The 27,735-nt window shown below is 39.0% G+C and overlaps 2 protein-coding genes across 2 annotated transcripts; one reads left to right on the top strand and one right to left on the bottom strand.

Annotated features, from left to right (window-relative positions):
• Positions 1–590: 590 nt before the first annotated feature.
• Positions 591–10,440, top strand: LOC111140184 (synaptonemal complex protein 3-like). The gene is made up of 6 exons (XM_022492520.1): positions 591–714; positions 3,607–3,724; positions 4,607–4,706; positions 6,513–6,611; positions 10,154–10,258; positions 10,387–10,440. Exons 1-6 carry the CDS (start codon positions 591–593, stop codon positions 10,438–10,440), a joined length of 600 nt encoding a protein of 199 aa, XP_022348228.1.
• Positions 10,441–19,467: 9,027 nt separating this feature from the next.
• On the bottom strand, positions 19,468–27,470 carry LOC111140186 (synaptonemal complex protein 3-like; the record flags this gene model as incomplete). Its single annotated transcript, XM_022492521.1, has 7 exons — positions 19,468–19,521; positions 19,666–19,770; positions 22,122–22,220; positions 24,272–24,371; positions 25,249–25,366; positions 27,214–27,248; positions 27,401–27,470. Coding segments are annotated over 7 exons (581 nt in total), but the record flags the coding sequence as incomplete, so codon positions are not given.
• Positions 27,471–27,735: the final 265 nt, after the last annotated feature.

The raw sequence follows: 27,735 nt of genomic DNA on the forward strand, positions 1-27,735 counted from the left end.
TTTGGTCCCCTGAGGTCGTCCTGGGGTCCAGATGGAGCGTCGAGGAGGCCCCCCCTCCCCGACCACCACTAGACCTGACCGTCCCCGGACAGGGGCAGAACGGTTTATTCCCCATCCATTCCAAGGGGACCCTTGTTTTTGTCCCGGCCACGGTTGGGCCTCCAGACCAGCACATGGTCCTGCGGGCCCCGAAGGGGGGTGGGGATGGCTTCTGTCCCAACGCAGGAGCAAGAATGTGGCAGAAGGTCCTGACACTCAGATAGATGTCCCGGGTCGGGTCGCATGCCTTGGGTCGGGGCGGAGCAGGGAGCCAGGATCGCAGAAGAGTCGGGGGTTGGGGTTGGGGTTGGGGGTGGGGGTGGGAGGGGGTTGGGGGTGGGAGGGGGGTGGGGGGGACGGGGAGGCGGGGGAGAGGGGTCCGCCAGCCGCGTCGTCTTTGCCCCGTCCTGGTCCAACAAGAGACATGAGGACACACACACTCTGATCTACGCAGGGGACCCTTGCCTGGCATCGCTCCCTGACCGTGTCCCCATTTCTTTAACACGTGTTTGCGCTCACAAGGTGCGGGAGAGCTCGGAAGACACCTCGGGATGCCGCCAGCTGGGAGGAAGCGCCTGGGGAGAGCTGCGAAGGCCCCCGTGGAGGCTCAGAGTATGGCAGCCTATGACTTTGGGAGACAAGAGAGAAGACAGCTGAGCGGGCCAGAGGTTGAAGGTACTGTCTGTCTGACACCTTTGCAGAGGTAGCGCGTGTAGATACTGCACACGGGGCAGGTCACTGCTTCAGAGTCCTCAGCGTTGCAAACAGTAAATTCCTCGTGCACGCGCGCGCGTGCGTGGGGGGGTGCGCGCGTGTGTGCGGGGTGTGTGTGTGTGTGTGTATGTGTGCGTGTGTGCGCACGTGCATGTAAAAAGCAGTTGCAGGTACCAGAGGCTGCCCCTTGATCCTCCTGTCCCAGACCAGGATATTATAGAGGCTTAGACAGCAGCTCTTCTGCTCCCCCCGAAGTCCTTCTTTCCAAAATATCTCACACCTGCTGGGTAATGTACTCTGGCATTAACCTTGAAAGACTTGTAACGCTGTCTCCGTCGCGTGGTCCTGGTCCCTGATCTAGTTTCATCGGACCTCGCAGGGGCACGCTTCCTTTCCTATGGCTCCCTTAAAAACCTTGTGTTTGCAAGAGGGAGGCCTGAAGAACTCCACAGTTGAGGATATTGCTCCCTGAAAACTGACCCCCCAAATGCCACACTTCGTTGTTTCTTGCTCTGGTTTTTTTTTTAATATTTTATTTATTTATTTGACAGAGATCACCGGTAGGCAGAGAGAGAGAGAGAGGAGGAAGCAGGCTCCCTGCTGAGCAGAGAGCCCGATGCGGGGCTCGATCCCAGGACCCTGGGATCATGACCTGAGCCGAAGGCAGAGGCTTTAACCCACTGAGCCACCCAGGCGCCCCTGTTTTTTTTTTTTTTAATTTAAATTCAGTTAGCCAACCTGTAGTACGCCGTTGGTTTGTGATATAACGTTCATCAGCGATTCATCTGTTGCCTAGAACACCTGGTGCTCATCGCATCACGCGCCCTCCTTAATGCCCACCACCATACTTCATTTTAAAATGTTTTCCACTCTTATTTCAATACAGGAAACAATCCAGTAACTGATAACTACTGGGGAAGAAGTCCTCCAGCAGGATCATTTCTGGCAGATGTGGGGTAACGTGTTTAAAGCATTTTTCACTTGACTCATAAGGTACTTTAAGAATAATAAAGGTTGGTTCAGGTAACAAGTACTGTATGTGAAGCACCTGGCATGATGTATTTCATCCAGAAAACAAGCATGCTGTTTTAGGTACCCTTAATTAAATACCTAATGTCATTTCTTTACAGGAATGAATTACAGAATATGTTGGAAAGATTTGAAGGTATGATTTAGGAGCTATTTCAGCACATGTAAATTGTTTTGAGCCATATAACACATAGTAACAGGAAATGTTAATCAATGGAGTACAACACTGATATTTCATGCCTTGTTCTCAGACACAGGATTTTCCCTAGGTATTTAGTGTGATTTGGCTTCATAGATTTCCTTAGTTGTCCTTTTTATCGTGGATGTGCAGAGAATGGGGCTGCCGGTGGTGAGGTAAGAGTGACGCTTTTATTTTACACATGGGTACATTTGATGGACTGTGGGGCTCTTAGAAAACATTGCACAAAATAATTTCTCTTCCACTTTGTGTCCCAGAGTAGGTGACAGGTCAGTTTTTAAATATAAATTTTAAATTTTCTCATTGTAGTCATTTTCCTTGACTTTTTTCTATTTATTTTCTTTGGTGCAGAAGTTTAAATCAAACCCTGTAGAGTAAGTCTTTGTCATATTGTTTACACTAATAAACTGTGCAGTGGAAAACTAAAGACCACTTTGCCAGCATGCTAGCAATATTGTGATCAGAACCAATAGACCTAGAAGTTTCCAATCGTTCTGTCAGATGTCCCTTAAACACTAACTGGGTTACAGGGCAAGACTCTTAGTAAAGAGTCCGAGTCAATATTTGAGTCCTCTGTATGGATCAATCATACAAGCAGGTATGTATTGAAAGCTTTGCTCTACTTGGTGGTGGCAAAGTTCTTGGTGTGTGAGCTGTCTCAAAAACTGATTATTACACGTGGCAAACTGAATATAGAAAATAGTTGTAGAACAGCACGCCTTTTCATGATCCCTGGAAAATAGCTATCGATGGCAGATCCATAACATACAATCAAATGCCTAGGAAAGCGTTTTTTGAGGTATTAAAAATTTCACTAATTGCAAAGCTGCTTTTTAAAAATGACGTAAGAAAAACTCCATTTGTTTACTAAAAACATTTTTAGGAAGTGTTTTCATTCCGAATAAATTCTTCTATTTCCTTAAACTCTCCATGGTCTTTTGTCTTTAACTCAAATATACTTAAACCTCATTGACTAAATGAAAACACACACACACGCACACACACACACACACACACACTTTTTTCATTGATACACACACACACACACACCCTTTTTTCATTATTTATTTGTATCCCTTTTGGACACTTTTTTTTTTTCCTTTTGGACACTTTTAAAATAGAATGATAAAGTGTGTTTTATATATTGAATTCTAACGAGAATCCATCTCAGTGAGTCCTTTCATTTGAAGGATATTTTATACATTTATTAAAGACTAGCCTCTACAACTGTCTTTTCAAGAGAAAATTAAAGACTGTCATCGAGGAACCACCCCCCCATTTTTTTTTTACACATTTTGGAAAATAGTAACTTTTGTTTATTAGCTCTTTTTCCAGGATAAGTTAAATCAAGGGTGTGTGCAGGCAAAAAAATAAATAAATGAATTGGAATTCAGATACTAGTAACTGAAAGATTTCACAGGAAAAAAAAAACATCTTGAATAACGGAATAACGATGAATTCATCTTGAAGATGAATAATCTTGATTTCTGATGTGAAGCCTTTAAAAAAAAACCACTAATTGTCTTTCCAATGCTGCTGAACCAATATTGCCTGTGTTGTCTTGAATAAACTGCAAAGAATAGCTTTCAGCATTAAATGTTAATAATTACATATGCTTAATATAGGTGACACTAAAAGGATTTTTTATGCAAAGAGAAAAAGATGCATGATGGATACCAGAGCTTCTGTCAAAAGCATTAACCAGAAAATTGAGCGTGTTTGGAAAACCCAGGAAGAGCAAAGGTAACGTTGTTGGGTTTTGGAACCAGAAGCTGTGTGTCATTTCTTAGTATTTGTGATGACCAATTAATTCAGTATAATACTGTTATCCTCTATCTGTTGGAGTCTCTGTTGAAAAATACGTCTGGCTTGATTTTTATCTAAGCAAATAGTTCCTTTAGTCCTATAAGTTCACACCATAACTGAAAAGAGATGTATTATCTAGAGGTCAATAAAGATAACCCCTATTTTACTCCTTTCAAATTATAATGGGGCTTTCTTAGCGTAAGAAAACATTGCATTCATTCTTGGAGTGTGCAAGCTGAATAAGAGACAAATGTCTTGTGAGAGTTAGCTGTATTTGATTATGTAGAAAAGATCAATCTTATATTTGAATAATTTTTAAATGTATCCCTATTGAGTTCACTGTTCCTTTGTACAAAATCTTTATTGTGCCACAGTGGGGGAGAAAGTGAAATGTTACTGTTTGGGAAACTTGTATTACAGAAGTGACTATGACACCCTCATTGAATCTATTTATCATTCCACGGCCTATATGTTATTCAGCAGGTGAATGAACATGAAAAAAGTAAAAGTAAAAACAAAACCCCTTGTAGATAAAATGCAGTTTTGGGGGAAATTTATAATGCAATAAATCTTCCTTGGTTTTCAAGAGCTAAGGCATACGGGATAGCCTCCCTCTTAGACAGTTAGGAGTGAGTGAGGGTTAGCAATGGGAGTAAGCCATCCACTTTATTTTGCTGTTTTCCATCAGAAAATGTCAGCTGTGATCGCCCCCTTCTTCCTTTTTAGTATAATTTATGTCCAGTCACTTTGGTTTTGAGTGGGTTTACTTTTTTCTTAACGATACAAAGTATGACACTTACTCATAACTGTGTTTTACAGGCAGAAGCTTTATCACGAATACTGTCAGCAGTTTCTAACTTTGTTTCAAGAGTGGGATACAGATGCGCAGAAAACCAAGGAGGAAGAAGAAAAACTAGCTGTTGGTATCGGGCTTAGCTTTATAATTAATCTATAGTAACCAAGTCTTGAGTAGGAGTGGTGAGCCGAGCCACATCTTTAGACCCGTAGATTTGAGCCAGAGTCCTGTTTCCATTGCTGGCTATGTGGCTGGGCCCCGATCTCAGAGAAATCAGAGAAGTATAGGCACACATCCTACTCACAATAGCCCTTGGTCTTTACTTCCTCTCTTCGTTGGGGTTCCTGCAGTTCCAAGTGACAGACATTTGCCAAAGTACAAAAGAGGGATGCCCTTGGTTTATCTGAAGACGTCAAAGGGAGTTTTGCGCCAGGTATCGCTGAATGAGTCTGGGTAAAGGTTGCTTGGGCAGTGCTGTCTGGGGCTCTGTCTCCGTCTCCTAATAGGCCCTCTCCATGGGGTCAAGCATGACAGCATCTTACAATCCTAGATTCACCACCAGGTTAGTAACCCCAGTGTACCGAGATAGCCTTTCTCCATAGGTCTGGCCGAAAAGTCCCCCGGACTGCCATCGGTAATCTAGTTTCAATCGTTTGCTCATTCCTGAACGGGTCATTGACCTCAGGGCACGGGTCCCTCTTAATGGACTGGCCTGTATCACATTTAGGAGTAAGGATGGTGGAGGAGATGTTGCTTTTTGAGGGCAAAGGAGAAGTCCTGGAATTGTTCCCTGAGAGTGGGCCAGTGACTGGACAAGGGAAGGGAAGTACCATCGCCAAGCAACGTTCTGGTCCAGGGTGGGTTGGGTGTCATAGCAATCATAAATTTACATGAGACTAGTACTCATGGTTGTGGTTGCGTCTGAGCAGCTGGAGAGCTGGATTTTCCAGGGTTGGGCTGAGGTTAGCCGTGCACCTCAACAGAGTGAGAAGGGGGCAAGGTATATAAGCAAGGGTGTAGGTATGACCGTCGACCATAGATTGATCTGGAAAGGGGGAAAATGAGGACAGAGGGTGGAGACAGGGGACGGTGAAAGGTGTTCATTCAATGGATGTCAGATCCTGCTAGGGCACTGAGCTGTAGTAGGAAAGGGAGAGTGAGCCACAAACACAGGGAGGTAGAGGTGGAATGTTGTGGAAAATGGGCAAAGAGCGTAGTCCAGTGGTCAAGAGCCTGGACACTGGGACAGTGATGTTTGGGATCCAGTTCTGATTTTTCTAAATGCTAGCTGTGAAACCAGGGACAAACTGCTTTCCTCTGAACCTCAGTTTCCTCATCTACGAAAAGAGAGTATAATAAGAGTACTTACAGGTTTTTTGTTTGTTTGTTTTGTTTTTTGTTTGTTTGTCTGTTTTTAGGATTTAAGTAAGCTCCTCTATAATAAGCTTATTTGAAATGGTTCAGACCGGTTTCTGTACATAGTTCCTCTGTAAGTCTTTGCCATTCATAACATCATGTAGGTGTTTCAGTTATCGGGCTGACAAAAATCTAAGGTATGACTCTGAAAGTGAGTGGCTAAGTAGGGATATAACAAGTTCACTGGTGGAGGAATAGGAAGATCATGGAAGGGTTATTGGAGGGATCATGCGTGTGGATTTCAAAATCAACAAATAAGATATATGATTTGAATATTGTTAAGAAAGGAAATTTCCTACTTAGTGACCAGCAGATAAGACTATTGTGGTGTTTTTCTATGTTACCGGGAAACACAAATGATGTAAACTCGGTCATAATATTTGATAAAAGAGAATATACTAAAAAAATATTTATTTAAAAACTACTCCAGTTGAATCTAGATTTTTTTGTTGTGAGATTTTAAATTTCACCAAAATGGTCATCACAGGTTTTTTTTTTCTTTTATATTTGTAGAATATATTTCGACAGCAACAAAAGGTTTTGCAACGCTCTAGAATTGTTCAGAGCCAGAGAATGCAAGGAATTAAAGAGTTGTATGAGCAATTCTTAAAGGTCTGCTGAATTTCGTAACACAATGTCTTCTCATAAAATTATATATATATATATATATATATATATATATATATATGGAAGTAGAAAAATAATTGTTTTTCTTTCTTAATACATGTCAAAACATTTTGGTTATGCCTTTGAAATCAATTAAAATTAATTAGGCATTTTCTATTTTGAATTCATTGTTCTGATTTAACATAAATGCTAAATGTACTTTTACTTTTCAGATTCATTAATGGTTTTGTGGGTTACTCAAGACAGGGAATGCTAGATTGGGAATTTTGCCAAGAAATATGCATATCGTGCATGAAACCGATCCTTTATTAACAACTTAATCATGGTTATTTTTTCCAGAGTCAGTCTTTCTTAGGAGAGTAGTGATGACTCTGTAGCTTGAAAGTAGGAAGACTTTAAATCACTTCCCGATGTCATTTACTTTCCTTTGTGCTGCCAATGTTTCTTAAACAGCAAGTAGCCAATTTTATTTTCAGTTGCATTTTGTTAAGTATTTCGTGGCATATTTGCTTCCAGAGTTATCAAAGTGACTAAGAGTGGCTTTATATGCCAACTTGTAATTGCAAGAGACAGCACAGAGAATGAAATAATGAAAATGAGAGTGAAAAAAGCCAGAGTAAGGCTATCAGCTTGTGAATTGAGATTACCTTCAGTCGTATTTCCACACTAGTGAATCCTCCTCAGTGACATGGACCTCTTCTTCACACAGCCGTACACTCATTTGGGAGTGGATGGAATCCTGTCCATTCCCCTTCTGTTTTTGGTCAGGGTGCCCTTGTCGTCGTCGTTGTTTCTAATGTCCTAAGGATACCTAACGTGAGACGACCCACCTACCCTCTTTTATTCTTTTGCATGTGGATATAAAGTTTTCCCAGCTTCATTCGTTGAAGACACTATCTTTTCCTCATTTTGTTTCCTTGGCCCCCACGTCAAAAATCAGCTGACTGTATATGTGAGAGTTTATTTCTGGGCTCACTGTTCTGTTCCATTGGTCTATACATCTATCTTTATGCTAGTACCAAGCTGTTCTTGTTACTGTAGCTTTATAATATATTTTTCACATCAGGAGGTGTGATGGCTCCAGCTTGTTGTTGTTGTTCTTTCTTGGAATCACTTTGGCTATTCACGGTCTTTTGTGGATCCACGTGAATTGTAGGGTTGCTTTGTAGAAGCCTTTCTGTAGAAAAATAGCACTGGGGTTTTGATGGGGATAACACTGAATCAGTACGTTGCTTTGTGTGGTATGGGCATTTGAGCAATATTAAGTCTTCCTGTCCGTGAGCATGGGATAATCATTCCACTTATGTGTGTTGTCTTTAATTTCTTTCATCAGTGCTTTGTAGTTTTCAGCCGACGCCGACGAGTCTATCACCTCCTTGGTAAAGCGTTTTTCCTTAAGTATCTTACTCTTTTTGATGCCATTGTAAATGTGATTGTTTTCTTAATTTCACTTCTGGGGAACTCATTGTTAGTGTGTAGAAATACAGCTGACATTTGCGTGTTGGTTTGATAACTTGCAGCTTTGCTGAATTCATTTATTAGTTCCAACAGGGATTTTTGCATGTGTGGAATCCTTGGGGTTTCCTACATATAAGATCATGCTACCTGCGAGCAAAGATAAGTTCGCTTCTTCCGTTCCAGGTTGGATGCCTTCTGTTTCCTTTTACCGCCAAAATGCTCCAGCTAGGCCCTCTATGTTGAGTAGGAGTAGTGAGGTTTGGCAACCTCGTCTTACTCCTGATCGTAGAGGAAAAGCTTTCGGTTTTTCACCACTGAGTACGTTAGCTGTGGGCTTGTCATAAAGCTGTGGGCTTTATTATGGTGAGATACATTCCTCCTATACCTAGTTTGTTGAGAGTTTTTATCGTGAAAGAGCGTTGAATTTTGTCAAATACTTTTTCTGCGGCTTTTGAGATGATCATGTAATTTGTTCTTCAAAGAATCTTGTTCAAATACGTGGTGAAATGTCACTCTTCTAAACTAACTGGAATGTTTAAGAACTAGTGATATAATTTCAAAATAAGTATTCTTTAAAGAATCTTAGGATTAAACATATACTAAATAGTAATATTAAAATCGTTTCCAAGCAGAGAGTGTGTTGTTCTAATGCTCTGTGAAGACCATTTATTGGGTGGCATGGAGGTTTTGTAAAGTAACAGAAGTTATTTCTTCTCAATGTTATTGTCCAGTGTAACCACTCAGGGTTGGAAATTTACTGTTTTCCTTGACTCCTGTGGTTCCTTATCCTCCCCCTCCAGTTACTGTTGGGCTGTGTGGTACTTAACCTCTGCAATGGTACTTTAAATTCTTTCTTCGAATTCCCACTGCTGCAGCCCTAGATGAGGACCTCATTGTCCCTTGCTTCTACTATTAAACTTTCATCTGATCTCTCCATCTTTCCTAGGTCTGCGGGTATTATCTTCCTACGAGGTAGTTCTCCCCTCTTGAAAGCCTGTGAGTAGGTTCCCCTTGTAAACTCTTAGATATTCAAAGATTCACCATGACATGATGCCCTTTTTAGTTTTATTTGCTACATTCTGTCTTTATTCCCACCCTTCCCGATAACTGCTTCATCTAAACTATTACTTCTACGCTCCGTTTATGTCCTTCCCCTGGAAGTGTTTTTAACTTCTCTTTCTTCACCTATTGAAATCTTATTCTTTTGCCAGCCAGGTCGGCATTAATCTCCTTTTTCTGCTGTGCAGCCGCAACAAGTTGTGCTTCTATAACTCTCGTAAAATTTTTGTATCATTTCTGTTTATGTTTGCTCTTGGCCCTGGAATATGGGAGAGATTGTGTATTCATTTTTAAATTCCTCCACAGCACTCAACACGGCACTTTCAACATGGTATGCACTATTTCAGCACTTGTTGAATGAATAGCAAAATATAAAAAGTGGGTTGTGTCTTTCATAAGTTGTAGAGGACACATCACAGGTCATTTTATTCCCTCGAAGGAAATCATGTTACGTTGACTATTACTGATAATAAACGTGTCATTACCTGACGTTAGAAAGCTCATTACTGGATTTCGAAATTACAGCGATTGTTGATAGGGACTCCCACTCCTTTTCTGTTTTGGAGTTTATCTTGAGCTTGACCTTAGCTGCTTGACATTAACCCATTGTTCTGAGCAAAGCGTACTGTAGTTGTGTCTCCTAAAATAAGAATATTTTGGGGCATCTGGGTGGCTCAGTCAGTTAAGCGCCCAACCCTTGAGCTCAGCTCGGGTCTTCATCTCAGGGTTGTGAGTTCAAACCCCGTGTTGGAGCCCACTTAATAATAATTTAATAATAATAATGATGATGATAATTATTATTATTCTTATTATTCACTCGAATCTGATATTTTAAATTTTTCTTAGTGAATGTTTTGGTCTACCTGTGTGATTTAGAATTTCATTTCAAGTAAGATAATGGACATCACTGGAATATTAAAAAATGTAGTACTTTTGAAATTTAGTTTTGCATGTTTTGAACATAAGAAGAAAAATGGTGGTTTGTAACTGGACTAGGCTTTTTGTTTTAGAGTAAAGAAGACTTAGAGAAGAATCAGGAAAATTTTCTTATTGGTGAACAGAGCGAACTTGGGAAGGAAATGGTCGTGTTGCAAAACCACCTTATGATGGCACATGTAAGTAGTGTAATATTTAAAGGTGAAAACTAAGGATTGATTTAAATGTTGAAGTAGTCTATTTGCTGTTATATGTACAATCCTTACATAAATACTAAACGCGTATATTCTCTCCTTTCATTTAATAGCAGCAACAAGAGGTGGCAACTGTTCAAAAGTCTCTTCAGTCTCTGTTATTTTGATGACATTTGAAGAAAGGACTTGAACTAAGTAACATGATAATTGTGGTTTAACAATTCCAGCTGAAATGATTACATCTTGTTACTTGTTGGCTTGTTTAAGTGCCAGCCCCTCTTTCTGTGGACCCAAACAGTTATGTGAGTAGCAACAATCCCAAAGTTATATGCAGGAAACGTTCAGAACTTTGGTAGCAATGGCGACTTTTTCTCCCTAACACTGTCAATTAAATTTCAGCAATAAAGATGATTTACATTGAAGTATGCTTCAGCGAATCTGTATCAGTCCCCAGAGATAGAAAGTACAATTATAGAAGGTTACATTGCTCTTCCTGAAAGAAAAAATAATAATAATGAAAGAATACACCCTTCTGCGTATACTCGTAAAGTTACAGAACCAATTCCAATGAAGATAAGATTTGAAATACAGTCTACTCCACAAAATTACAAAATATATTAAAAGCAACTTAAGTTTGTGCCCCAGAATAAGTGAAACGGCTAAAAGTCATTAAGACAACTGAATAAGATATGTAAATATCGACTTGTGAGACATGAAGTTGTGAATATGCCATTTCCAACAACAACAACAAAAAATTAAAATGTCATCTAATTGATTTCGGTCCACTATTAAATGACACCTGCCCTTAGCATGGATTAAAAAGTATTTTATCAACACATACATGTGCTTAGTTACCTATGGTTTAAATATTTCGTGCCTATCTATCTTTAGAGGTTAATTACCTAGAAAGTTTGGTTTTGCAAGTTTAATATCCAGTGAGTATGTGGAAGGTTGATTGTATGCTCATCTAAAAACGTGAAAAATTAATTCTCACACCTTGTCTTTTCTGGTGCACTTTTTACATGCATAACTATATGAAATTTTCAGTTGGAAATTGAAATTTCCAATTTTCAATTGGAAATGAAATTCGACTTCATAAGCACGAAGTTGTTTGTGAATTAGTTTGGAATAAATCAGTTAAATGTATTCTAAATTACTGAAATTCCTTTCATGAATCATTCAGAACAACAACAATGAAAATACTCCCGTTTGGAGGAGAGGACTGTCTTTCTCCTGTTTTTCTGTGGGTTTAATATTTTAATTATGGCCACTAGAGCCCACTCTTCTATTTGTTTTATGGTTTTCCCTGTTTTAAAAGTAAGCCCAAACATTCTCATATTCTCTCTCCCTCTCTCTCTCTCTCTCTTTTCCAAACCAAACTCTCTTTTTCTAACTTCTAACTTACTTTTCTTACGTAGGAAGAAGTGAGTCCTCCACCATGAGTGAATATTTGACATCAAGGGACAGTTTACTCCTTAAATACTGCGTTTTTGGTTTTTTTTGTTGTTGTTGTTGTTGTTTTTGTGAAGGATTTTCCCCTTAAGCCAAAACATTAAGTCTTAAGTACGACTTCAAAGTTTTTTTTCTCAAACTTTTATTTGAATTCCAGTTAGTTAACATACAGTGTAATACTAGTTTCAGGTGTAGAATTTAGTGATTCAACACCTCCATACAACCCCCGGGGCTCATCACCGACAAGAGCCCTCCTTAATGCCCATCACCTATTCAACTCATTTCTCCCCAGCCACCTCCCCTCTGGTAACCATCAGTTTGTTCTCTACAGTTGAAAGTCTTGTTTCTTGGCTTTCCTCTCTTCCCCATCCCGTCTGTGTTCATTTGCTTCTTAAATTCCACTAATGAGTGAAATCACATGGTATTTGTCTTTCTTTGACTGACTTATTTCACTTAGCACAATACTCTCTAGCTCCATCCATGTTGTTGCAAATGGAAAGATTTCATTCTTTTTTATGGCTGAATAATATTCCTCTCTCTCTCTCTCTCTCTCTCTCTCTCTCTGTGTGTGTGTGTGTGTGTGTGTGTGTGTGTGTATAAAACTCAATATCCAAAAAACAAATAATCCAATTAAAAATGGGCAGGGGACATGAATAAACATTTTTCTAAGGAAGACATACAGATGTCCGATAGACACGTGAAAAGATGCTCAGCATCACTCATCATCAGGGAAATGCAAATCAAAACTACAATGACTGGCGACATCAGTCAGAATGGCCAAAATTAACAACACAGGAAACAACAGGCGTTGGCAAGGATGTGGAGAAAGGGGAGCCCTCCTACACTGTTGGTGGGAATGCAAACTGGTGCAGCCACTGTGGAAAACAGTATGGAGGGTCCTCAAAAAGTTCAACATAGAACTACCCTGAGACCCAGCAACTGCACTACTAGGTATTCGCCCAAAGGATACAAAAATAGTAACTCCAAGGGATACATGCACCCCGATGTTTATAGCAGCATTATCAATAATAGCCAAATTATAGAAAGGGCCCAAGGGCCTATCAACCGATGAATGGGTAAAGAAGTTGTGGTATATTTCAAACTTTTAAGGAGATCCTCACTTGAAACTAGAGGGTATTATGCTGAGTGAAATAAGTCAATCAGAGAAAGAAAATTATCGTATGATCTCTCTGATATGAGGAATTTGAGAGGCAGGGCAGTGGGTGGTGCGGTTGGGCGATAGGGAAGGAAAAAATGAAACAAGATGGGATCGGGAGGGAGACAAACCATAAGAGACTCTTAATCTCATGAAACAAACTGGGGGCTGCTGGGGGGAAGCGGGTGTGGAGAGGGTGGCTGGGTTATGGACATTGGGGAGGGTATGTGCTATGGTGAGCGCTGTGAAGTGTGTAAGCCTGATGATTCACAGACCTGTACCCCTGGGGCAAATAATACATTATATGTCAATAAAAAAAATAATAAAAAAGAAGATCCTCACTTGAGAAATTTGCCACTGGGCGCAGAGGCAAAATAAGTACTCCAGTGTGTTCTCTGCGTATTTAATTCAGATATGCATATTTTTTCCTTTTAAGGCATATGGACTTATTGGCTTTTGTTCAATATGCTTTTCTCTTGCTTAAGATATTTACCGTACACACTCATTACTCCATTACTTTTCTTATTGTTCCATTAGGTAGCCTAGGGGCTGCAGAACCGTCGGATCAAATTAACAATCAGGTCAGATGGGAGGATTGATATCTCACCGAATGGTTCTTACTCAGTGTGTTACCTGACATCTGTTAATAAGAAATAAAAACCTTTAGCAGGAATTTGCCTACTTCTGTTCACTATCCATAGAAAGAGATGTATTATCTACAAACTTACTAAACTGTTGGTCCAAACATAAAATAGTAAACAGAGTCTCCAAAATACCATTTGCTTTTAGTCCTGTGAGCTACCTATAAAGAAGCAGAACAAATTATTCATTTATTGCTTCAGATTAATATAATTTGATAAAATTCACTGTATGTTTTACTATTTAATTTTAAGTGGTTTCCCTTTTATTTTCAGTACTGAATATTAGTCACAACTTGAATTTGAGGTCAAGACTAGTAACTTCATCTCGCATTTGATAGGGGAACACTGATGATCAAACTTCTCAAATTCATGAGTGGGTAGCCTGTTAAAAAGTTTCAGTATCTAAATTATATGTTATCAAAGTTGGAATGATGGTAACAATAAGGCTGATAAAGAACTTACAGTGTAGTTGGGAAGGTGGCCTCCCCGCATACAGCAGTAACTCATGTCGCAATCTCACAGTTCCTGTGGAACACCGACAAAGTGGAACCGTTGGTCGAGTAATGACACCACAGAGGAAACCCGCCCGTTGTGTGAGTCGTTTCCAGCCTTGAGTTCCAGGACTAAGGGTTTTATTCACACCACGAGTCATCAGTTCAAATAACTTCTTACCACCAATTGTGTGAGGCTTTAGCAAAGACACACTCAAATATTAGGGTGTAAAGATGAGGATGTTTTTCAAAAGCGCTAGTTGCTGACTTCTTGTAGCTCGTTATTGCCAGGAGGATCTTTGGTCCTGTGGGGAGTCCAGGTGACAGGACCCTGGCACCCTAAAGGATACAGCAGAAGGTCAGCCTCCAACTGTGGCATTGCATCTCTCCCCCTGCAGATAGTATGCCAGACCGTCGTAAGTTGAAGCGCGTGGCCTAGAGGAGTAACCAGATCAGAGCTGCACTTCCCAGACTTACACAGAGCCTTATGGTGTTACTCAGAGGTCACACAGGGCCACAGAGGTTTGGGCCAACCTTACACACATGCAGTGTTTTACACCAGTGACCAGCTAACAGATAACAATGGGATTGATCCTACATATATTTTACTATGTCAAAGGTCATCGGCACGTGGGTTATCCAGTTAATACGTCTTTGTGCAGATATCTAAAGGATGCTTGTCCTGCCGATTCTGGAAAAACACACCATCACTGTATAGGAGGAGTGTAACTCTGCCCTGGTGTCTGCTCACAAACACCGTGTTCTGCAGTCTGACTGCAAATATCTAAGCTGTAAAATTGTACAAGGCAGCCCATTACATTTTTATCCATGTTAATCAGGATTCCCCCAGCACTGCTAATCTAAAACAAATAATGAAATTAATTAGGTATGAAATCTCCTAAATCTAGAACCATCAACCGAAATTTGTGTTTGCTAAAATTGATTTGTTCTTGTCTATGTATAAAATAGTATTAAAAAAAAAACACCAGATGATTCAGGGAGTCAGATGAAGCAGGGAGGGAGAAACCTGTAGGCACATAGTAGGTGTTGAATAAATGTTAAACGGCGCCCTTGTTCTTTTTCTTAAGACGGCGGGCATGTATTAGCCACTTAGCCAGTATTATGGACTGAGGCTGTTGTGGCAGAGTAGTTTGTTCTCTCTGTGAGATTTCTTCCTAGGCAAAGCTTGATTCGATGACAGTGGCCTCTTAGGAACCCACTCTTTTCAAGTACTGAGGTCAGCAACCAAGCAGAAAATAAAACATTGTATGAGGTTCAAATATGAGAACCTTCACCTCATAGTAGTTTATTAAAAATGCAGACTATCTACTCTGTTCCACTGGTCTATGTGTCTGTTTTTATGTCAGTACCGCCCCTGCTTCCCGAAAAAAAAAAGCAGACTATCAGCTTTTCTTTCCTAATACGGAGTTACAAGTTTTACACGTAGACTATTATACTGGATTTATTTGTTTTAACATTTAATGTATGAGATAAGTTTTATCCCATAAAAGATAGTTCAACTATTGCATTTAATTTTGTCTTGGGGAAATGAGGTCATTTGCTTGTCTATGGTAAAACATTCAACACATAGGGGGAAAATGTGCACAGGATATAGGATAACCAAATTATAGAATGAAGAAAAGAGGTACAGGGATGGAATCAGCACAAACATAGCCCAGAGATTTTTTTTTTGAGAAAATCCAGCAACGCAATATTATTTTTCCGAATATTTCACAGGTTCTTAAATATAATGTTAAATGCTCATATTTACCATATAACCCCACATTGTTTCTTCTCAAAATGGAATTATCACAAAGATGATCAATGAAGCTACCTGAATTTCAGTTACATCTAGTCTAAGGAGGGAGAGCAAACAACAGGTGAGGGTTTATAAATAAAATTCCTGACTATGGAGGATAGCTACTCCTGTATTAAGCACCAAAGATGCAGAAATATCTGAAATATCTATTGGCTTTACATTTTTTTGGACTTAAGTTCCATGATTAACTTATTGTCTGACTGTAGTACTAAGTGAAGAATGCTAGAGAGAAACATAAGCTCACAGCTTTCAGTATGTAGAGGGGCGGGAGGCGGTGGGGGGGGGTTTGCGGGTGGGGGGAGGGTGGGCGAAATCCTTGAGTGGCATGGATCAAACTGCTAATAGCAATTATCACTGAGGTGACAGGAGACACTTACTTTCTACTTCATGCACTTCTGTGAAGTATAAATACTGTTTTAAAAGATTTTATTTACTAATTGACACACAGAGAGAGATCACAAGTGGGCAGAGAGGCAGGCAGAGCGAGAAGGGCGGGGGAAGCAGGCTCCCTGTTGAGCAGAGAGCCTGATGCGGGGATCGATTCCAGGACCCTGAGACCAATCACCTTGGCTGAAGGCAGAGGCCTAACCCTCTGAGCCACAGAGGCACCCCAAGTTTAAATACTTTTTGTTACCAATCATAAATTACTCTTGTAATCAGGAAAAATTATAATTATCAAAGCCATCTGACTTCAGGCAATGCTTTAAACATTTAAACATTTTAAGTGTTACTAGCTGCCATAAATTATCTGCCAAGTCTCTGAGGTCTGGTCCCTGAGAAATGGCTAACCACATAGAGACCAACCATAAGCCAACAGGGTACACCCACAGTGATGGTTAAAATAAAATTAACAAGTTGTGAAGAGATGTGTGTGTGTGTGTGTGTGTGTGTGTGTGTGTGTTCTGCAGGGTGGTCCTGCAGGGTTGGGTTTCAGACAGAAGGTCCACAATTAACACTGTTAACTACTTAAAACAAGTACCAAGAACTGAATTCCACCTAGTTTTATTGGATTCCTAAAATACCTTCTGGTTTAAATAAGCCAGTACAGGATTCATTTCCATCATCTTTCCTTTTTTAATTTTATTCTATTTCTTTATTGTGTTATGTTAGTCACCATGGAGTACATCATTAGTTTTTTTTTTTAAAGATTTTTATTTATTTATTTATTTGACAGACAGAGATCACAAGTAGGCAGAGAGGCAGGCAGAGAGAGAGAGAGAGAGGGAAGCAAGCTCCCTGCTGAGCAGAGAGCCCGATGCGGGGCTCGATCCCAGGACCCTGGGATCATGACCTGAGCCGAAGGCAGAGGCTTTAACCCACTGAGCCACCCAGGCGCCCCCATCATTAGTTTTTGATGTAGTGTTCCATGACTCATTGTTTGCATATAACATCCAGTGGTTCATGCTATCCGTGCCCTCCTTAATACCTGTCACTGGGCCAACCCATCCCTCCCCCTTCCTTCTAAAACCTTCAGTTTGTTTCCCGGAGTCCGAAGTCTCTCATGGTTCATCGCTCTTTGAGAGCTCTCCCTGAAAGCAACTACAGTAAAAGGTAGTGGAAAGATGAAATTGAAGTAAAACCCACCTACTTGGGTGGGAAAAAAAAAAAAGCCTTCTGCTCCATTTTGCTGTGAACCTAAAGCTGTTTTAAAAAATAAAGCTAGGGGCACCTGGGTGGCTCAGTTGGTTGAGCAACTGCCTTCAGCTCAGGTCATGATCCTGGAGTCCCGGGATCGAGCCCCCCCCTCCCCCCCCCCCCCCCCCGGCGCCCCCCCCTCCGCAGGGGGTCTGCTTCTCCCTCTGCCCTTCTCCCTCTCTCATGTGCGCTCTCGCTCTCTCTCTCTCTCTCTCTCTCTCTCTCAAATAAACAAATGAAATCTTTTTAAAAAATAAAGTCTAATATATATGTTAGAACGTGTGTGTGTGGGGGGTTGCAATATGTATGCAAATAATATATAATGGCAAATTATGTATAAATATATAAATAATTATAACGGCAAAATATTTCTTCCCCTTAGAATATCAGCCAAAGTTGCTTCGAGTATGTATTTACTCATTTGAGGTTGTCAGGGGATGAAATAAATGTCAACTGTTTGAACACTAAGTACATTATGTACTGATTATCGTCTCTGTGCTCTCACATAAAATTAGCTGGCTTAGTATGAACACGAGAACTTTCATGGGGGGACCTTTGGAGTACTTATTTTTGTCTCTATAGCTAATAGAAAACTTCCCAAATGAGGACCTTATTAGAAGTTTGGAACAGAACTTCAGACGCATATACCAACACCTGTGTTGGCTTGAAAGGAAAGTGCTTTACAAACACACAAAATTGAGCAATTAAATTCTCCCTGTAATGTCAAATACTGGGTAGTGGTGGAGGACTCATTTATTCCTGTATACATTGTTGCAGTTAGAAAATGAGATCTTACATGGGCTTATTTTTAAAAACTTGGAAAAACCTCAAAACAAACAGAAGGGTGGTAGTATATAGGGGTCAGAACTAACGTAAAACAAAACAAAACACCATGCAGAAAAAAACAGGAGAAAATCATTCCTCTCCTCCAAATGGGATTGTTTTTGTTTTGAATGATACATGAAAACAATTTTAGTAATTCACAAAAAATACATTTAACTGACTTATCCCAAATATATTCTGAAACAATGTCATGTTTATTAAATGACATGCCCAAGTGAAGATGGTGTTATGTTATTAAATGTAAAAAAAATGCCCATTATGGAAGCAAATGTATAAGAATTAATTATTCAAGTTCTTAGTTCTCAAATATAAAATCAACTTTCCACGTACTCAATGAATATTAAACTTGAAAACAAAACCAAAGAACTGTAGGTGATTTATCTTTAAAGACAGATGTGAAATACTCAAACCATAAGCAATTAAGTGTATGTTCATATTAATGAAATACTTTTGATCAATCCTAAAGGCAGGTGTCATTTAATAGTGAAGCGACACCAAGTAAATGACATTTTGATGTCTTTGTGGAAATGACATATCTACAAACCCATGTCTCAGCACTGGTATTTATATATGTAGTTCTGTTCGCCCAGTGATTTTAGGCAGTTCATTTTATTCAAAAACACCATCTCATGTTTACTTTCAATAATTTTTATAAGGCAGTAGAGTACATTTTCTTCTGAAATCGTATTTTTATTGGCATTGTCTCTGTAAACTAATGAGTAAATACAAGCGGGTACACGGATAAGATAGATTTTATATTCTTTAATTTTTTTTTTCCTTTTGAAAAGCAATGTAGCCTTTTTTCTGTACTTGTGCATTGAAACTTTTGGGACTGATACCGATCCACTGGGGCCAAGCCTAAAATTAAATCACCCTTATTGTTAAAAGTTAATTGACAGTGTTAAGTACAAAAAGTCACCATTACTAATGAAGGACTGAAAGCTCAATGCATATAACTGTGGAATTGCTGCTACCCACATAACTGTTCAGGGTTTGGGGTTTTAACAAGAAAAGATTCTTGCACTTAACAAGAAAGCTATGATAAACAAGATGTACGGATTTCAACTCTAATTTTTAAACTACTACAACGTGGTTCGGCGTAGCTAATGTTACACTTGTATTGTAAAACTTAGGTTCCTGTTCTTTCTTCAAAGTCATCAGAACAACAAGGAATGAAGAGACTTTTGAACAATTGCCAGCTCTTGCCGTTGCTGTTTCAAGGAAGGAAATATTAAACATTTGCATGTTATTTAGGTAATTGTTATATACATTTTGGCAAACAAAATACCCCAATGCTCACATCCCTCCTTAACACTTAAAATAAGTGTTCTTGATATTAAATATACACTACTTACAGCTTCCATCATAATTTTGTTTTGCAACTTGGTCATTTCTTCTCTAACTTCATTTTGTTCATCAGCAAGAAGATGTTCATGCTCCTTCTCTAAGTCCTGCATACTCTAAAACAAAAAGCCTTGTTCAGTTATAAATCACCACTTTTCATCTCATGCTCCAAACACGTAGAATTAAAAATTTCAAGGGGTGCCTGGGTGGCTCAGTCAGTTAAGCGCCTGCCTCTGGCTCAGGTCATGATCTCAGGGTCCTGGGATCGAGTCCCACGTCTGGCTCCCTGCTCAGTGGAGTCTGCTTCTCCCTCTCCCTCTGCCCTTCCCCCTGCTCATGCACTTGTGCTCGCTCTCTCTCTCTCTCTCTCCCCCCTCCCCCCCGCAAAAATAAATAAATAAAATCTTTAAAAAATTAAATTTCAAAAGTAACAGTTCTTAATATTCAAAGGATGCTCATTATTTATTCCAAATAAAATACTACACCTAATACATGGAGATCAAAATACCCACTTAAGAAATTTTTTAAATGTTGTGTTTGAGTCAAATATAATTATTATAGAGACACTTTGCGGTAGTACACTTTGCTCGAAACAATGGGTTATAAACAGTTAAGGTCAAGGTGGAGGAAAGAAAAGAAAAGGACTGACAGTCTCATAGAATGAAATACCATAATTTCAAAACTCTCTAATAAGCTTTCTAAACACCATGTAACAATGCACTTATAACGAGTAAAAATCACTGTAACATGATCCCATTGGCGGGAATAAAATGACCTGTAACGTGACCTCTTTAGGTCATGAAAAAACAAACATGTTCTTCATCTTTAATCTAATCAAATAGTGATCTAGTGCATACTACATAAAAAGTACTGTTAAGGGCTGTGGAGGGATTTGAAAATGAATGCACGATCTCTTCCTTCCCTATTCCAGTGAGAATAAAAAGACATGCAAATGAAAACAACACGATTAAGGAAACACAACTTGCCATGACTGTGTACTGGAAAATAAAATTGATTCTGATTTAGTTGGCAAAAGAATAAGATTTCAGTAGGTAAAGGGAAGAGGGAATTGAAAGTACTCTAGAAACAAGGAAGTAAGTTTAGTGAGTGGGTTAGTTGGTGAGTTAGTGTACTGGAGGCGTGGGAGGAAAAGGAGGAATATAAGTATAAAACTACAAAGGGAGTCTTGTTACAGGGCAGACATTGAATTCCGGAGTGTTTAAAATGGGAAGCTATTGACAGGTTTTCAGGAGGGAAGGTATACGTTTTGGAACATCATATTGCAGAACTGTGAAGGATGGGCTGGAGAAGAGAGAACTCAGATCAGAGTTTAATAGTATAAGAAAGAAAGGATGAGATCCTGAACTAGGGCAGTGGCAGCGGGAATTCAAAGATATTAAGGTACAGTTGCAGAGGTAAAGTAACACCTCCCACACCCCTCCTCCCCCACCCCGCCCCCGCCTCCGCCCACACACACCAAGAAAAAAAAAGGGGGGGATGTGCAGGATTCCATCGCCTCCTAAATACGTATATATCTGTGTGAAGAAGAGGTCTGTGTCACTGAGAACAATTTGCTAATGTGCAAATATCACAGCAGATCATTCTCAATTTATAAACATTTAGTCCTCTTCTCGCTTTTTCATTCTGTTATACATTTAGACCTTTCCTTATGATTTTAAGTATGCATATAAAGTCATTATTAGTCCAATATTCCAAAGGCAAATATGCCATGAAACACTCATGTAACACATTTGAATATAAGAGTGTTATTCATCAATTACAATTGCCTACTCATATTTAACAGAAACCGTTAATACAAGTGAAAGACATGTAGAAGTGATTTATAGACTTCTGAGTTTTCACTATATATTTATTGCTGATCTCCTCCAAACTGATTGTTGAGCAAAAAATTATGATTGAAGTGTTAATAAAGTACCAGTTTTCTTCATAGTACCTATATTTCTAGGTAAGATTCCCACTTTACAGTTCCCTGTTTTAAATGATTCCCACAAAACTATTAATTAATCCTAAAAATAAAAATGCATTTGCCAGTTATGCTAAATCCAAAACAATGAATTTCAAATGGAAAATGTTTAACAATATAGACATATAACCTAAATGTTTCCTCCCCATAGATTTGGAAAGAAACAAAGTATCTTCCACTTTTATGTACATATTATATATTTTTTAAAAATATGTACTTACTTATTTGAGAGAGAGAGAGAGAGAGATTGAGAGAGAGAGCATGTGCACATGCAAGTGGGAGGAGGGGAAGAGGGAGAGAATCTTCAAGCGGAGTCCCCGCTAAGCAGGGAGCACGAGGCGGGTCTCAATCCCACAATCCATGAAATCAGAACCCATGACCTCAGCAAAAACCAGGAGTCGGTTGCTCAACGGACTGAGCCACCCAAGCGCCCCTCCACATGATGTTTCATAAGAATATATTGTGTTGCCAAATACAACAGACCTTTAAGAATTGCTCATATAGATTTTTAATTTTTTGCAGTCTCTGGTTCTGAACAACTCTAGCTTGTTGAAGAATCTTTCGTTGCTCTCGGAACATACCCTAAAATAGAAAAGGGTGATAAAATGTGAGTAACATTTAATACTTATAAAACGTAACTACACATCAAGTTTGAAAGGAATATTCTTTAAATCAATACTCGTTAACATTTCCTGTTTTAACAACTTTTTATGACCAAGTTTAGGTAATTGTGTTCACCACTAATATACAAAAACAGTATGATGATCCTACCTAATAGCCATTAAGTAGGAGATTGCCTTTCTCACCCATATTGAAAACACGTTTTAATTTTTTACTTCAAATGACCTTTCCAATAATGTGTTTACCACAGGTAGGCAAAAATCTATACCATAATCCTTCCTAACAGTAGTTACGGAAGAAATTTTCTCTTTCTTTCTTTCTTTCTTTCTTTCTTTCTTTCTTTCTTTCTTCAAGATTTTATTTATTATCAGAGAGAGGAGAGAGAGAGAGAGAGAGAGCGAGCACACACAAGCAGGGGCAGTGGCGGCAGAAGGAGAAGCAGGCTTCTTGCTGAGCAAGGAGCCTGATGTGGGACTCGATCCCAGGACCCTGGGATCATGACCTGAGCTAAAGGCAGACGCTTAACCGACTGAGTCACCCAGATGTCCCAGAGATATTCTTTCTTAACAACATTCAAAACATGTATTAATTCTTGGTCATTTCAGTATGCATACAGATGATCCTAGCCTCTCTGCTTCTTCACATAATTTCCAGCAATAATTTTGTCCTCTTCCCTACTTTAGTCACTCACTTACATAGTCATACCCTGGATTCTGTCATTCCCAATAACTGCAACATCTACATAATAATTAATCAAAGCAGAAACTTATATAGGAACTGTGTGTCAGGTACTGTTCTGGACCATTTTATTTATTTGTTTTAAGATTTTATTTATTTATTTGACAGGCAGAGATCACAAGTAGGCAGAGAAGCAGGCAGAGAGAGAGGAAGGGAAGCAGGCTCCCTGCTGAGCAGAGAGCCGGATGCGGGGCTCGATCCCAGGACCCTGGGGTCATGACCTGAGCCAAAGGCAGAGGCTTTAACCCACTGAGCCACCCAGGCGCCCCTGTTCTGGACCATTTTAAATAAACTTGTTATATATGATCTCATTTAATCCTCAAAACAACTCTACGAGGCAAGTACTCTTTTTTTTTTTTTTTAATTTTTATTGGGGTATGTTAGTCACCATAGACTACATCATTAGTTTTTGGTGTAGTGCTCGAAGATTCATTGTAGTACTCTTACTATGTCTCGTCTCCTTTCATAAGTGAGGAAACTGAGTGAGGTACAGAGATAAAAATTTGTCCCTGATTTCACAGCTAGTACGGGTTAACCAGGATTGGTTCCCCCCGCAAATGGTTCCAGAGTCCAGGCTCTTGACCACTGTACTATACTGGTTCTCCACTTTCCCCCCAACATTCAACCTCTACCTCCCTGTTTGTAGTTCTCTCCCTTTTTTACTACAGTTCAATACTCTTTCAGGATTAACATCCCATTGATCCTACGACTTTTCATTGTCCCCAGTCCCCACTCTCATAGTCTCCCTTTTCCTCCTTCTTGGCTTAAAGTCCATGCCCAATCATTATACCCATGCACTTGCAGACGTACCTTGCCTCCCTTTCACTCTGTCACTCTGTGTGGCAAAATTGCAACCTTGGAAAATCCAACTCTCCAGCTGCCCTGCCACAACCACGCAGAGTGGTCTCACTTTTAATTCATGATCACTATGACACTAACCTAAATTCAACCCATAATGCTTCTTGGCAGTGTTATTTCCCTGGTCCATTCGCTGGCCCGCTCTCAGGAAACAATTCCAGGACTTCTTTTCTGCCCCCTAAAGGGAACACCTCCTCCACCACTCTAACTCTTGACAGGTGACCTTCCTATATCACTAAATAGACAGAAGCAATCCAAATAGAACATTCAGTCTCCCACCGCCACACCTTCTACCCACATTTACCCATCTGGGCTCATGGACTCTACATTCTCTCCTGTGTTTTTGCATGACCTATTGCTACTTGAGACTTTGATACAATAAATAAATCAATTTTAAAGCCAAGGCTGGTACCAACAGCTAGTTTTTCTTCTTGTTCCTGGGTTTTCCGCATGTCTGTATCCCACTCCCAAAGCAAAGTCAGAAACTGCTGAGAATACTTGAGATGAAGATTCTGCCTGTAAACCATAACAAGCACTGTCATACTTCAAGAAGATATGAAAATCTAACCATATTCAAAACAAAATTGATTTGACACAATTTACACTATAAAAGGAGAAGGCAGTAATAGCATAATGGCGGCTGAAATAGTCTCATGGGAAACAGAAAGGGCACATGAACAATTTACTCTTATTCCAAAAGTATTGTTCCTAACTGGCCAACATATAAGCTCTCTCATATGCCTTACCTCTTTAAAAACTAGTGAGGATTTACTGTGCTATCAATTTTCCAGAAGAATTCATTTTATCTAAAAGCAGTTTACTTTTCATTTCTTCTTACTGAAGAACATGTATGTTCTGATACGATAAGTAGATTCAATAAGGATATCATATGCATTTGTCATAGAAGATTTCCAAACAGGACTATTTCACTTAAATATTTCCCCTCTTTGGCACAACAATGATTTTTAAGAAAGAACAGTGAACACAATTTAGCTAAGATATGCAAATTATTTATAATGTAAGATTAACCTTTTCTACATAACTGAATACAGTTAACTATCACAAGAATAATGGTTTAAGACATTTACCTGAAGTTCAGGTAGTGTAGGTCTAGAATAAATATGAATTAATGTCATAGGAAGAAAACTCAATTGTTATTTGAAAGGGACAAAAGGTAATCTTTATGGGCTTCTAGGAGATACATCTCAATTCTGTTAAGGAGTGAGGTTAACAGAATTAATCCGCTTAGAAAAAGATCAAGCAAAATCTATTTTTTACTGGAAAAATTCAATATGATAGAATTTGTCTTAGGTTATTTGCACCAATGAATACTAAGAAATGATACAAATGTCATCATGACTTGAAAAAGCAACAACAACAACAACTACATCACCTTTCTTCTTGCTGTATCTTCCAAACATGCTCAATTTTTTCGTTAGTGGTTTTGACAGAAGCTTTTGCATTCATTTCGAACATTTTTCTCTTTGCAAGAAGAGCCTGTTTAATGTCAACTGTATAGAGAATGTTCATTGACATTGAGCGTTGAAAATTATTTTGTTTTCATATATACAAATCAATATGGGTAAATGTTGCCTCGGCAATATGCAAAGACATTTAAAATTCATAATACAGACATCATAAATGTCCAATCACTGTGTTGTATACCTGGAACTAATATAATATTGTATGTCAGTTACACTTCAAAAAATAAAATAAGTAAAATAACAATTATAACGCAGGCATCATTTCAAAAAGCAAGATTTGCTCACTATTTTCTGTAAAATCTTCTCTAGTACTAGTATCCTAATTCTAACTTTTCTAAATGCAGGTCACCTTTTAGTTTAGAGATAGTGAAAAGGGGATAATAATAAAAATATTTTCCATTATCAAAATGTGTATCGAGAATCCCAGAGACAGACTTTAATTTCCTTGTGAGGAAACAGCTGAAAGGCAAATTTTTCTAAATTTATAAAATACCTGCCAATTCAAGGGACATGTCTAGATGGATTGCCATTAGAATGCATTATATAAAATGTGCAATTTTTTTCTTTTTTTTTAACTCTAAAATGTGCAATTTTTTTTTATTTATTTCACAGAGAGAGATCACAAGTAGGCAGAGAGAGAGATAGAGGAGGAAGCAGACTCCCCGCTGAGCAGAGAGCCCGATGCGGGACTCGATCCCAGGACCCTGAGATCATGACCTGAGCCGAAGGCAGAGGCTTAACCCACTGAGCCACCCAGGTGCCCCTAAAATGTGCAATTTTTTAAAAGATGATCCTCAAAAGGATGAAAATAATTATATCACACATTTAAAAAAATTATTTTTCAAGCAGTCTAGTGAGTGATGCTTTTAACCGTGTTCTACTAAAAGAGACAAGGGCTGTAGGTGTAAAAATTCTAATTTAAATAAATGAATCCAAAAACATTTTTGAAATATTTTCATGGAGCTTTTTACATAACACTTTTATGCATAAGTGCTGCATTTCACAGAATCTTAATACTTCAACTAAAGCTTTGCGAATCCTATGATTTGACTTTACGGATCTACAATCAGTAGTTATTTTTCAGTAGTCATGAAGGATATGCTCTATTTTATATATTTTATTCACCCGGAATCCATCTATAGTAAGAAGTGTATTAGACAGCTCACAAAGCCAGCTCTTTGTGACCTCCAAATAGAGCAAAGCTTTCAAACCATACTTGCTTGTAGGGTTGATCTCTGTTGAAGAGCCGCAAATTGACTCGGACTCTGCTAAGTGTACTGTCCTGCAGTGCGGATGGTGTGACTGACATCTGACAGGACAACATAAAACTTGGGAGTTTGGGTGTGATTATATATTTCTCACTAGCTGGGAGAGTTCTTTAGTTTGCAGCTACACGGTTTGCTAATGAAAAATAACAATAAAGAATTTTTTGTTTGTTTGTTTTTTAGAGGATTCAATTTTGCTGCTACTCCAAAGACTAGGACACCGGAAAGTCATGAAAAGTAATTAAATTAAGAAAATTTAAAATTGACATGAAAAATTGATATATCACCTAATATCTGTACACAAAAGGAGGTACGCACTTTTCTTCATTTAATTTATATTAATTTATATGAAATGTAAACATGTATAAAATAATAGCATCATTCTTACCTCATCAATGTTAGTACCATTTTTACTTTTCCACATCAACAATGGAAAAGGTCAGTAAAGAAACTTGCAAAGTTGAATCACACTAAATACTTGTATAATATCCTACATACGAGAACAAGGCATTAAAATCAGCGTTGCAGATCCCTCATTAACATTTTCAATTATAAAAGCCATACGGTTTAAAACTAATTTTTTTCACTGCAAATATCATTTAAGCGTACCTTCTAGTTCTTGCAGCATCTTCTGTACTTCATTCCTGTGAAGAAGTTATATCAAACAATATTAAGGATAAACAGAGATCATATTTGCTTTGGAGGAAATGTCTCATTCTGGGATTTTACAGAGAATAATTGTTATGTAAGCCAAGTTGACTTGATCTGGCGAGTGAAAATACTATGAGCACATTACCCGACATCTTCCTCAAGTGTTTCTGCAGAAGGCCTTTTTCGCCCACGTTCATGGGTTACTGGATTGTTTCCTGCATTGAAATAAAGTGGAAAACATTTTAAAATGAAGTATGGTGGTGGGCATTAAGGAGGGCGCGTGATGCGATGAGCACCAGGTGTTCTAGGCAACAGATGAATCGCTGATGAACGTTATATCACAAACCAACGGCGTACTACAGGTTGGCTAACTGAATTTAAATTAAAAAAAAAAAAAACAGGGGCGCCTGGGTGGCTCAGTGGGTTAAAGCCTCTGCCTTCGGCTCAGGTCATGATCCCAGGGTCCTGGGATCGAGCCCC

This window comes from Enhydra lutris, unplaced genomic scaffold (assembly GCF_002288905.1).
Source record: "Enhydra lutris kenyoni isolate GAN:26980312 unplaced genomic scaffold, ASM228890v2 scaffoldscaffold231, whole genome shotgun sequence".
Lineage (NCBI taxonomy): Eukaryota > Metazoa > Chordata > Mammalia > Carnivora > Mustelidae > Enhydra > Enhydra lutris.

What these genes read in the sequence shown, in the direction of transcription:
- LOC111140184 (XM_022492520.1), top strand. Translation starts at nt 591, where the DNA reads ATGCCGCCAGCTGGGAGGAAGCGCCTGGGGAGAGCTGCGAAGGCCCCC. An exon ending in AGGAAGAAGAAAAACTAGCT is followed by an intron (nt 4,707 to 6,512) that starts GTTGGTATCGGG and finishes TTATATTTGTAG; the next exon opens with AATATATTTCGACAGCAACA. An exon ending in ACCACCTTATGATGGCACAT is followed by an intron (nt 10,259 to 10,386) that starts GTAAGTAGTGTA and finishes TTCATTTAATAG; the next exon opens with CAGCAACAAGAGGTGGCAAC.